The 12,527-nt window shown below is 37.0% G+C and overlaps 1 protein-coding gene across 3 annotated transcripts in view; it reads right to left on the bottom strand.

The window, feature by feature from the left end:
• The window catches only part of LOC145660877 (glutamine--fructose-6-phosphate aminotransferase [isomerizing] 2-like), a 364,008-nt gene that overhangs the window by 332,418 nt on the left and 19,063 nt on the right, over positions 1 to 12,527 (bottom strand). For all 3 annotated transcript variants that reach the window (XM_081726310.1, XM_081726317.1, XM_081726323.1), the window contains exon 2: positions 6,757 to 6,846. In XM_081726310.1, coding sequence (XP_081582436.1) covers positions 6,757 to 6,814 — 58 coding nt within the window. In that variant the 5' untranslated portion in view covers positions 6,815 to 6,846. The remainder of the gene's footprint in view (positions 1 to 6,756; positions 6,847 to 12,527) is intronic.

The following is a 12,527-nucleotide window of genomic DNA, read 5'->3' as shown; positions in this document are numbered from 1 at the left end:
AGTAAGACTCAAATGCAAGAGAAATAACAAGCCTTTAATTTAAATTCTATATTGTCTTAATTGAACATCATCCAGGGCCGCACGAGGGGTCCAAAATTCATTAAAAAACAAAAAACTTATGGCGTTTGTTTATGGTTTTATCCATCTGGAAGCTTTGGTTTAACAGATATCGCAATAACACTCTTGTAAATCGTTTAGCAAAACCTTAAGCTTTACGTTGATATCCTTTTAGTGTATATGAGATCAATAGTCTCGGAGCTATGTGCATTTAAAGTGATGCGCTACACCACTGGTTTCCGTTCATGTTAGTATTGAATAAACGCCTGCAGCCATCACACTTTACTTTATCATTTTGTGAGCAAAAAATGAATGCAAAAGTGCCCCACCCAGTGGTTGTATCTGACACCGAGGGAAGCATAACAAAGGCATGTAAGTGTTTCCTCTCAGTATACAGTTTCAAATGTTTAGGCAGCAGTGAGAAATTAAGCGCGGCTAGGTAGATGTTTGTAGATAATTGCAGTGGCTGGCTACAGTGACTTCCAGCTGAAAATATGGTTGTACTGATAGCAACTTTGCACCGTAACTGAAGAAATCTATTTATATTTGACAAACGAGTTGTTGTCTTGAAAAATCAAATTATATTTTATTATCAAGAAAGCCTTTTAATATTACATATGTGTGAAAGAAGCTTGAAGGTGGAACTTTAAATAACCAGCCGGTCTTTCTGCTGTTCATTGGGATGTATGCTGATATTCAGGTAATGTTGATAAAGTTTTTGTTTAACAGAAACAGAGTTGGGAGAAGATTTATATGTCACAAGAATCTTCGTTGTTTAAGCTACCAGAATATATAAAAATCCCTACTCAACTAGTGAATAACTTTCTTACAATCTGTATGAGAAGGTCTAACAATGTGGTTTATTTGCATTGTTACTGGCGTGATCCTAACAAGCGATAACATGTCCAACACTAGGTTGGATTAGATTTTAGAAAGCGGAGGTTAAGCAACTAGGGGTACAACAGCGTTTGTGATGTGAGATAATGAATAAAAGAAAATTAAGCTGTTGAATTTTCTGGATAACGGTCATTTTTTGAATAGAATTTTTTTCTGAAAATAAAAAGGTGAATCCCGACATCTGCGGAATGCATTCGACTATTTACTTCCAGAGTTCTATTTTGTGGATATATATCTGGTTAGGTTTGGTTATAACATATATATATAAAAAAAAAAAAAATCTTGGAATGAAAACTATTCTGAGGTTATTTTGTATCAAATTACAGCTATACTTTTTTTGGGTAAAATATCTGACTACAGATTTTTTTGAGATTATAAGATATAAAAACAGATTGGACAAAATATCACAGAAAACACGCGGTAATGTGAAATTTTAATTTGTATAAAAATGTGTATATAATGGTTGAATATATAACAGTTAGAACTGATAATGCTACAATATTATATATATATATATATATATATATATATATATATATATATATATATATATATATATATTGCAGGTATGACATATTTTGAGGTATTTATAAGAGAGAAACAACTACTGAACAAACAGTTTCAAAAAAATGTCGAAAAGAAAACGTGAGATTGTTAAGATCGCAGCCGATTTCAGCCATTCTAATTCTGACACCATAGACTGGAACATGTGTATTTTATGTCAGAATGATAAAGCTGAATCGTTGGTCTGTCCTGCTAACAGCTCGCACATGGACAAGGGAGCAGGCTATAAGTTTTCGTGCAGTGATCATCTAGATTTTAAAGAAAAGATTGGACTTCTATCAAGCATTCAACTTAATCTTCTCGACGATGGAAATGGAATAGAGGAGACGATGCGTAGAAAACATGCGAAATTTCACAAAACTTGCCGAAATAAGTTCGACAAAAGCAAGCTAGCGCGGGCTGTTGCTGCCAAACGAAAGCAAGAAGATAAAAACTCTCAATCGGGACCATCTACTCGATCATCATTCCGAGTTGGTGAAGTCAAATTCACTTGCTTCTTTTGTGATGACGCAGGTGATGAAACATTAGTAAACGTGCGCATGTTGAACTAAGTAATCGTGTACGCGAAGAAGCTGTGATCCTATGACACTAAATTATTAGCAAAACTGAGTACTGGGGATATGGTCGCAACAGAAGCCAAATATCATCATAAGTGTCTTGTGCAATTCCAGAACCGTGCACGTAAGGTAAAGAAACAGCCCGCATTTGTGGATGGGGATTCTCGCCTTGTTGCTCATCGAATGTCAGAATTTGGAAAATGATGCCGAGAAAATGGTGCACAGCTCACGGCTAAAAGAAACAATATTAGCACATATACCTGAGATGACAGCACAAAAGCGAGGCCGTGATGTGTTACTAGTGTGTGAAGATGATGTGGGAGAGGCAATCTACAGTGCATACGTGCAGAATTCAGAAGAGGACGGAATGTGTTTGGCTAAGGCTGCCTCCATCATACGCAATGAGGTTTTTTAATCCTTTCCACAATTTAATGGGCATTTCCCAGCACGATGTCAAGAGCAGTCCGTTCCTTCTGCATTGGTAACGCTAATGCGAATGATTCTCGAAGGTACAAACTTTGCTATTAAGGAAAGTATTGACGTTTTTAGTGCAGCGTTGTCAATATCACAGTTAATTCGCTTCAATTGCATGAAGAGAAAAAGAAAGCAAGATCAAGTAAACGTACGCCACCCACAGTCTAATGAAACACCGTTGCCATTGTACATTGGATTAATGATCCATGCCAAGACAAGAAACAAAGGTATCATAGATAGACTCCACAAACTGGGAATAAGTGTTTCGTACGATCGAGTTCGAGAAATTTCGGCTTCTATGACGAATGCCTTATGCAAGAGAAAAAAGAATATATCCTTCTTTCCTCAAACCTGACACTTTCACGTGTTCAGCCATTGACAACATCGATCACAATCCATCATCAACAACATCGCATCAGTCTTTTCATGGAACAGCAACATCAATAATTCAATCATCATATCCAAAAAGTGACTCTGGGGTTAGCATTAAGACATTTTCGAAAAAGTGCGAAAGTGCGTTACCAGCGTGGTATACAAATGTCCCCTGGATGACTCCACTGAAATCCAATGTGTCCGTTTCGACCATAAATCCTGATGAACTGTCTGAGCAAAGTAAGCTGTTGTCAAGGAAATGGCTGGAACACATCCAAGCAGTTGCAACAGAAAGTCCTGGAAATACGCCAAACATGACATGGACAGCTTCTTATACTTGTGAGTATCGTGGTAAGCTTCCATCTAAAAGTCAGTGTGTTTTACTTCCGTTACTTCCAGATTCCATAAATTCGCCTGCAATGATTCGGCATTGCTTTGATACAATCAAGAGAACTTTATCTTCATTGAATCTATCTCAAGTACCTGTCATTACGTGTGATCAGCCTGTTTATGCGATGGCAAAGCAAGTACAATGGATGCTGCCCAATTTGTATGGAGAAGACTTAATTATAGTTATGATGGGCCCTTTGCATATCGAGATGGCGCCTCTGGAAATGTTGGGCACGTGGTTAACTGGAAGTGGATGGATGGATCTTTTGGTTGAGCAGGCGTAACAACTTCTGAAAAGACCGATTTATGTCTGCATGGTTCTCACGTTAAGCGAGCTAGATATGCTCACGAGGTAACATCAGCAGCATTGTACATTATACTAAGGAAAGCCTAAGTAGAGTATGTGGCTTCTGGTTCTGACAAACATCTATCATTTGAAGAATGGATTGATATTCGACAAAGTGAATCGGTTCAGTTTAAATATTGGTACACAGTATTACAGTTGGAATTGCTGCTCTTGAACTTCCCTACACAGTGTGCGAATAGCAGATTTTGAACAGTATGTAAGCTCACTATCTCAAATGTGCCCTTGGATGTTCGCTCTTGAACATACTCACTACGCGAGATGGATGTCAGTGTTTGTTAAATCTTTACAGGAACTTAGGGTTAGACATCCTGCCATTTATGAGGAATTTGTCCGTGGAGCTTTTGTAGGTTCCAAAACAAGTCGACCACATTCTTGTATGGGACATGATCAAATGCACGAACAGTGCAACAAGACGGTGAAGTCTGAAGGTGGTGCAATTGTAATTCTCGACAACTCAAGTGCGTTGCTAAAATGGATGGTGTCCGGACCTGTAATTGCCAACCTTGTATCGGGTTTTGAGGAAGAGTGTGGATTGATCTCTGATAATGATGATCTCAGAATACGCCACGAAGAATCATCTGGTGCTAAGATGCGATTTACAAATGATGTCACAGAACTAGTACGTGTGTTCTCAGAGAATGGCAACAATCCTTTTATTCAAGAAGGTAATGAACTTTTTAGTGTTGCGACTAATTCTGTAATGCCCGATGATTCAGTTAAGTTAGTATACATTGCTGAAACTCTTGGAAGAGATCAGTATAACAGTTTGAACAGGAACGGTTGCAGCTGTGCAGTAAATCACTGTTTGAACCAATTAAACGAAATAACCTTGCTCTTTGTCGCAAGACAATGAAAAAACTTAATCCTGAACACCGTAAGATATCCATATTAAAAATAACTGTGCTCTCTTCAGTCGTCTCTTCATAGCATGTCAGAGTCGACAGGGAGATCTATCCGACTTTTTTGCTCATGAAAATCTGGGATATCCTCCGTCAATTTCTGAAGATGGATTCATACACAAAGGAACTAAATCGGATGTAGTTACATGTTTAGAAAAATACGGCGATACCCAGTTTACTCCTCCACCTGCTTCATGTATGATATTGGACGGCTCTGCTATCATCCATATGTTGAAGCCATCACCATCACAAATATTCCATGATTACTTGCAGATGAAAGTACATCCTTATATTTCATCCATTCTATCAGGGAAGAGCAGAGTAGATCTGGTGTTTGATCGTTACTTGCCAGATAGCTTAAAAAGTGAAGAGAGACAGAAACGAGGGTCAGCATCACGAGTTCGTGTTACAAACTCTACTCCCATCCCGAAAAACTGGAATCTGTTTTTGCAGAATGAAGAGAACAAAACAAGTCTTTTTCTCTTAATTGCAGAATCTATGAACGAGGCTAAAATACCCAATGAGAAAGCTGATACTTGCACTAAAGGTATTGACATATGGAGTACATTTGACGTAAATATACACGGTCCACTAGCACCACGCATGAAGAGGCCGATACGAGGTAGCTTCTGCATGCCCAACATGCCAGTAAAGCGGGCCATAAATCCATTATCATCAAAATGGTACATTCAGATGTAGTTGTCCTGGCTTTGCATGCTTTTCCCAAACTACTACTGTCTCACCTGTGGGTTGAATATGGTGTTGGTAAACAAACGCTTTCTTCCTATTTACCAGTACGCGGAGAAACTAGGGACAGAAATCTGTGACGGCATCCTGTTTTGGCACGCATTCACCGGATACGATACTGTATCTGCCTTTGCAAGTCGGGGAAAGAAAACAGCTTGGGAAGCGTGGCGGACAAATCTAGAAATTACTGCTGCATTTGTAGAACTTTCACATGTACCTTTAAAATTAGACGATACTACATTCATGAAATTGCAAGGTTTCACCGTGTAAATATATGATCGAACCAGCTACCTGCAAAATGTAAACGACTGTCGTCGAATGCTTGTACCTAAAAAATGTGTCAGTTGGAAAGCGTACCTCCCACTGACGCTGCACTACTTCAACATGTGAAAAGAGCCATTTTGCAAGGAGAATATATTTGGTCACAGTGGTCTGCGCTACAACCTAATTTGCCAGATTCTGAACAGTGGGGCTGGAAAAGAAGTGATTCAGGGTATACACCTTTATGGTCTGTGCTACCAGAACTTTCCAAGCACTGCCAAGAACTTGTTCGTTGTGGATGCAAATCTCTGTGCACTAATGTGTGTAAATGGGCTGGCCTATTCCCTCCATGCACAGCCTTGTGTGCCTGTGATGGTATGTGTAAATGACTATAAACTGATGCATTACTACAGCAAGAAACTGTGGTTTACTTAATTTAAATTTTGACTTTATTACTATCTTATGTAACATTTTCTTCATGAAGTGACCAAAGAAAAAGTACGCCATAGGTTTTTTTTTTTTTTTTTTTTTTAATGAAGTTTGGGCCCCTCGTGCGGCTCTAGATGATGTGCAATTAAGACAATATAGAATTTAAATTAAAGGCTTGTTATTTCTCTTGCATTTGAATCTTACTTTGGCTCTGTAGGTCAAGCCGTTTTCACGTAATGGCTATTCCAGCGACAACATACCGTTCTCCAGTGCTCCAGATGTTCCAGCGCCTGGAATTCCAGGAAATTGTCGTCAGATTTTTGGGGTCTACGTCAAAATTTATTTGTTACTATGTTAGTAAGCTCTGTGCAAAATTTTATGTTCTTATCACAATATGCATGATTCTATCATTATGCTACCCCACTAATAAGTATACAGGAGGACTGTTGACACATACCCGTTATGCTACAAAATGTAAACAAGTTCTTGAGGACTTCTATTAATTTTAAACTGTAGTCTCACGATAGCACAAACCTGTTATTGAAAGATAACGCGAAAAACAGAAAAAAAAAATGGAAGGTACACTCAGTGAGTAATGTACCTTTATTTACAATACAAAAACGTGCCTGTTGCGTCCAGTAACTTGATATTCATTTACTACAAACTTTCAACTGGTACTGCAATTCTTCTTTAGAAATTTCGTGTTCTTGCCTGAAGATACTTGACTTAGTGTAATACTTACGGAACAATATTTCTTCTTCCAAAGCCTGAACTTTGCCACTCTTCTTAACCAAGGACATGTCCTTACCATCGGGAGTATCAATTGCTACGCCTGGAAAATTAATATTAACTTGTAAGTTATTTCATGTTACAGGTACGAATTTATGAGGTCTCAGTAACCCAAAACCAGGGTTGAAACAAATCACGATTTAAAAAAAAACCTACCTTCTCGACCCGAAACAGCGCAAATTGAAATTAACTACCGAAAGAAATGATTTAGCTTTGAAATTTGCAGAAGCTTATGGTAGTACTTCTCTACTGCCCATGGTAATTAAATTTCAAGCGAAGTCTCCTCCTTTCTCTAGAGTGATTTTCATCGACTAAGTTCTACAAGGTATAACAGCCATTGAATGGTGGAAATCAAAAGCAATTATGCCTTACTTGGAAATATGAAGCCAATTATGCAAGTGTTTACAGCTTCCGTTTCATCTGCAGGGGTTGAAACAGGGTGTCCACTAAAATTTCAAAATGAAATTTCGTGACTTTTTCTTTACCAAACCATAAAATTTCGTGACATTCTCAAGAGCGAATTAGGCCGAATTTTCATGCAAGCGATAGAAGCGTGCTTTGTTTGGGATTTGGTAGCGTCTAAGGCCGACCATTGACACTTTTGGTTGTGAATTTTGATGTTTTATCCAAGAAAAATTTTTAGTCTGTACTTATATTTGTACAGGTACAAAAAATCGTGACCCAAAAGCTACATTTCTTGACTTTCGTGACCGTTTTCTGATTTCGTGATAGATAGACACACTGAGAAAGAATTTTTCTTCTTTTGATTTTGTACAATCTCAAATACGAAATCATTTAGGCACTGATAAAGCCTCTAAGTTAGTTTTTCCTTTTAAGCAACTTAATCAGAAAAGAATTTAAATATGCTCATGTAGAAAAATTTGCATTGCACTGCAGAGTGAATATATAGCCTATTTTATATTTTTTTTTATAAAATGAATAATTTTTTTACACTCTTCTATTTCAACTATGTCGTAATAAATATCAGTATCTTTTTATATAATGTTAATCAGTGTCGTTTTATATAATGCCATGTGTTCATATTTCTTGTACGCACTTATATTTACCTATGAAAGAGGAATAATCACTAGATATATTGTATAGGCAAATATTTAATTTTATTTTGTTACACATCACTATCTTTCGCTTAAATCTACACTGAGTATGACCAACATAATACAACACTATGTAAGATCGTTTAGTAGTTAGTAGAAAGTAGTTTAGCACAGGACGTAGACACTGCCATAAACGAACAGCTTGTAGTTTCTAATCAAAAATGACATTTCTTAAAAATATATTTTTCAAAGTTCTTATTAATAATTTTGCAGTAATGGTTTAAAAAACATATATATTAGCAAACATGGTATGTAAAATTCTGAACTGAAAATTGTGAATATTGAATTCTAAATTATTCATTGTCATCGACAATGAATTCTACATTGTCAAAATTCTTGGCCCTGGAATTTTAATCTTTTAAATAAAAAAAAAAAAAAAAAAATACTTGGTTTAAACTTGCATCATACCTGATCTTAAAATATATGAGCTACGAACTAATAAACGAAACAGCAATGACGAAGTTGGCTAAATGTTAATTTTAGATTCCTTATATGGTATCGTCTGACAGCTATCTACTAATAAGGAAACAAACACGATTAGTGATTATAATTCGTCACATTATTTAATGATAAATAATATGCCATTCCAAGAAGTACGGAAATCTGATCTTAACAGCTCAGTATGTATCTTACTTGAATAATAAACTAACTTTCATCACTCCACATAAACCAAGTAATCTGTTAAGAACATTTCTTCTGATTATCCTACTAACTGGCATCACTGCCGCTACACATTACGGATTAAGATATGAAAATGAAATGAAATCTTTGAGTTTTACGTCCCACGGTTATGCCGGTTAGGCTAAAGGAGACGGTGATTATGAGAATGGTGTAATGGTGGAATGAAGAAAGTGAGAGGAAACGGGAGAACCCCGAGAAAACCCACGCACACGGTGTTTGTCCACCACAAAGTTTACTTGGCGGGAGCAGGGTTTGAACCCGGGGCCCCATGCACCAGAGGTGAAAGCTCTACCACTGAGTCACCGCGGCCCCCTCGGATTAAGATACGAATTTTACATTTAAATTTGATTCGAGTTTCAGAATGCTCAAAAGTACTGCATTTTGTTTCAGTTCAAGGAAAAATAAATTTGATTTAAATAATTGATTTTTTTTTAAATCATGTGATTTAAATTGCGATTTAAATCATGATTTAAATCAATCTGATTTAAATCAAACAACCCTGCCCAAAACACAACTTATTTAATCTGTCGACAACTACAGTAGCACACAACATAATCTGTTTCTTTCTTTGTTTTTTCGAAGAAGTTTTAACCTACTGCCTATGACATGGCAGAGGTCTACCATCCATCAGATGACAGGAATGGTATAAAATATTTCAGTGTCTTCTATATGGAAACAATTGAACATACAATAGTGGAAAGTGTCAAGGCATCATATAAGACTTGCTATACCAGGTTTGGCCTATGAAGCTTGTCATTCTCCCTAGATTAAAATACGGTAATTACATTTTTCTTTTAACAATACTGTAGACTGACTTATCATCACTATGCGTATTCTACCGTTACTGGCAAGTCACTTGCCGTAATTGAGAATCTTCCACGCACATGGTCTTCAGCTTACCACTTCGCCTTGGAATAGGAATTTTCTGTTTTAATACTGTCCGTCAACTGCAATCTCTTTCGCCCCTTTCCTTTCACCGTACCTTTGAGCACGTCCCTCATCATACAGTTCATTCTCAGTCAATATTTCAACCAGTCTGTCTTCGGCTTTTTAATTATATCTACACCTCCTCATTCGTTTTCGTTCGACCCAGCTAATCTCTACATCTATCTTTCGAAACCATGCAGGGTGCACTGAAATTGCGCAAACTTCCACTCCCTTACCTGTTAAGACAGATAAAGTCTTAACGAGAAGAGTGCAACGTTGCCATTATTACCATAAGCATTTCGACTAAAATAAAGTCACCAAATCGCAAGTCGTTGTAGTGGGAAAAAAAAGTAATGGATGACAATAGCATTTTCAGTTATCGCTATTATACTTGTATGTGTGCATGGGCGTCGTTAGAGAGGGGGACGGGAAACATGTTCCAGTTAATAATTTTCTGTCTCTTGTCTAACAATAACATTTTTTTAAATTATACTTTTATTTCCATTTGTAAGTATAATATTGTTACATAATGTATATTCATTTATACTTGTATCCTGAGCAAAACAATCAGATATTGTTATTGACAACATAATTTGTCACAAGTTTCAATTTAAATTGCAGATAAAATTACATATTTAAATAGAATATTCTCGCTTACATTGTGTTCTCAAAATCGAATACTGTATGCCTATTTTTAAATATATCAACATTAACAGGTGAGTCTTCCAGTGCTAAATTTCCATACGAACCAATTTACAAATTAAGACAAAAGTCCATTTTCATTTCTTAGAAAAACAAATCGATGTCCATCACCATGGTTTTACAACCATGGGTTTTCACAGTACTGTTTATACTACTTATTTTAAGTAAAAAAAATTTCATCCAGCTCTTGTGCTGGTGGGAAGGATTTTAAAATGCTGACTGCATTTCCTCTCTGTAGTGCTAGGCTTATTCGTTATAGTAAATAGTGTTTGCTTCTTGGGTCGCCTGACTTCTTAATTAAAGTTGACCCTAATTCATTCAAAAATTCACTGGCTTCTTTGCTAAAAACTCCCATCGTTTCTGTAGCAAAGACAACAAAAAGATGATCTTTCAGTCTGGAGTACTTTGTATGTTTCCGTTTAACGGCTGCTTCTGTTGCATTTCCTGCTTCCTCACAAGTTAGTGTTATGTATGAAGGAGCACAAGTATCAACACATGTTACATCCCATACAAGACTCTAGCCCATTTTCCCACGGATTAAAGTTATTCCGTCCGGTCGTTTACCATCATTTCGAAACAATCCTTGTGGCTCTATGATGCTAGGAACATCGATTTGATTATTTGGTTTAATTCCGTGGGATTCTAATGCAGCTCAAAGCATGTAAACCTTTCTCGTCCACTCGATCTTGGCACGTACATGTGAATGGGTGGCAAACATTTAGTCCCAAGCGTAATGCTACACATATTTTGAAACTATTATCGTCTAAAAAAGTTCCGGTTTTTTTTTTTGGGGGGGGGAGGGAGGGAAGGTGTAGCTTGTAACCAGGCGCCAGACTCGTTTCTCTGAAGTGCTTTTAGGCGAGCAACGTCAAATGTATTTTGTGAAATTACCTCCTTTCCAGCTATCTCGTTTAGTAAGATTTCATCCCATTTTCTTTGTGATTCCTTGGCCTCCGGAATGGCATTATTATAGATGCCTTTCCATAATTCCAATGCTTCCGACAGATGAGGGATTTTTCACTTCGTCAACTGAAATTTTCAAAATACTGGAGACTAGTGACAATACCCCACAGCAAGAAGACAGAAACGCAGGAAGGCTCAAATCGGATGCTCTTCGAATATTTACCCATTGAATCGTATTGGTAAACTTGTCTGAACTCATTGACTTTCATTTAAAACTTGATTTATTATTGATTGTAAGGATGTTTTCAGGGATTATCCAACTGAAGAATTTTTGATGGGAGAAGCCATGTGAGAGTTGATTTTGAGTTTAACGTCCCGTTCAGCAGCGAGGCTATATGAGAAGCCATGTGAGAGTGGTACGCAAAAAGAAGTAAGTTCATTTGGGGACACCTAGATTTTTTTAAAGGAGAAAGAAGGCTGTATGTGATGGCAGTCTTTTAATCTATGTGTTATCATTTTTAAACTGTTCAAATGGTTTTCAAAGTAACTTTCATAGCTATCTTCAAATAGTGGTGTTCCTAATAACGATAGCTCGTGAGCTTGTATTGTCCGAATTTCAGGCAACAAATTCTGAAACTGGACTTCTATAATTGGATCTGATTTACCCGACGTGAAGAACAGTTCACATTTGCAAAGATTAACTTGCAGACCTATCTTCTTAGATTCTATCAATAAGAAATTTAGATCTTGTATAACCGTATATCTGTTGAGCCCCCTAATGTGCCATCATCTAAACAAATAGAGATCTATTTCAGAAGAAAGCAAACGCATTATTGGGTGGATTGCTATGCTAAAAATCATCGGTCCAGCCGGATCACCTTGTTGGCATCCTACTTGTGATGAAATAGTTCTATTTCCATAAAATAACAATGATGGGCTAGAATAACTCTGCCAGAAATATGGATACAGTTAAGGTTGAATTAGTTTCACTTCCTTTAACATGGAGTCTCTTTCGACTGAGTTAAAAGCATTTTGGTAATCTATTTTGAGGACTACCTTGTTTGAATCTACATTTGCTTTCATGAATGTTTTGGTAGCGTGGATGATGACCTCATTTCCCTTTATTGTGGCAAATTCCAGTTGACGAGGTTGTAAATAGTTAGTACAACGATTGTAGACCAATGAAACAGCAATCTTTGAAGCCAATCTTTTAAGAACACAACCTACTGCTATTGGCCTGATTCCACCATCTTTCTTTCGCAAGGCACATAAATTTGCTCCGTAAAAATATTTACATATCCGGATTTGCCTTTCCATTTAAAATTAGATTTGTCATTCTAGTTATTGAATTTAGTAACATGAGCGCTAAATCACCTGCTGATTTGGACGTTAGGTT

Source organism: Thermobia domestica, chromosome 1, assembly GCF_964235325.1.
Source record: "Thermobia domestica chromosome 1, izTheDome1.hap1.1, whole genome shotgun sequence".
Taxonomy (NCBI): domain Eukaryota; kingdom Metazoa; phylum Arthropoda; class Insecta; order Zygentoma; family Lepismatidae; genus Thermobia; species Thermobia domestica.
The sequence above is the reverse complement of the archived record's forward strand: the minus strand, read 5'-3'. Positions and strand labels throughout refer to the sequence as shown.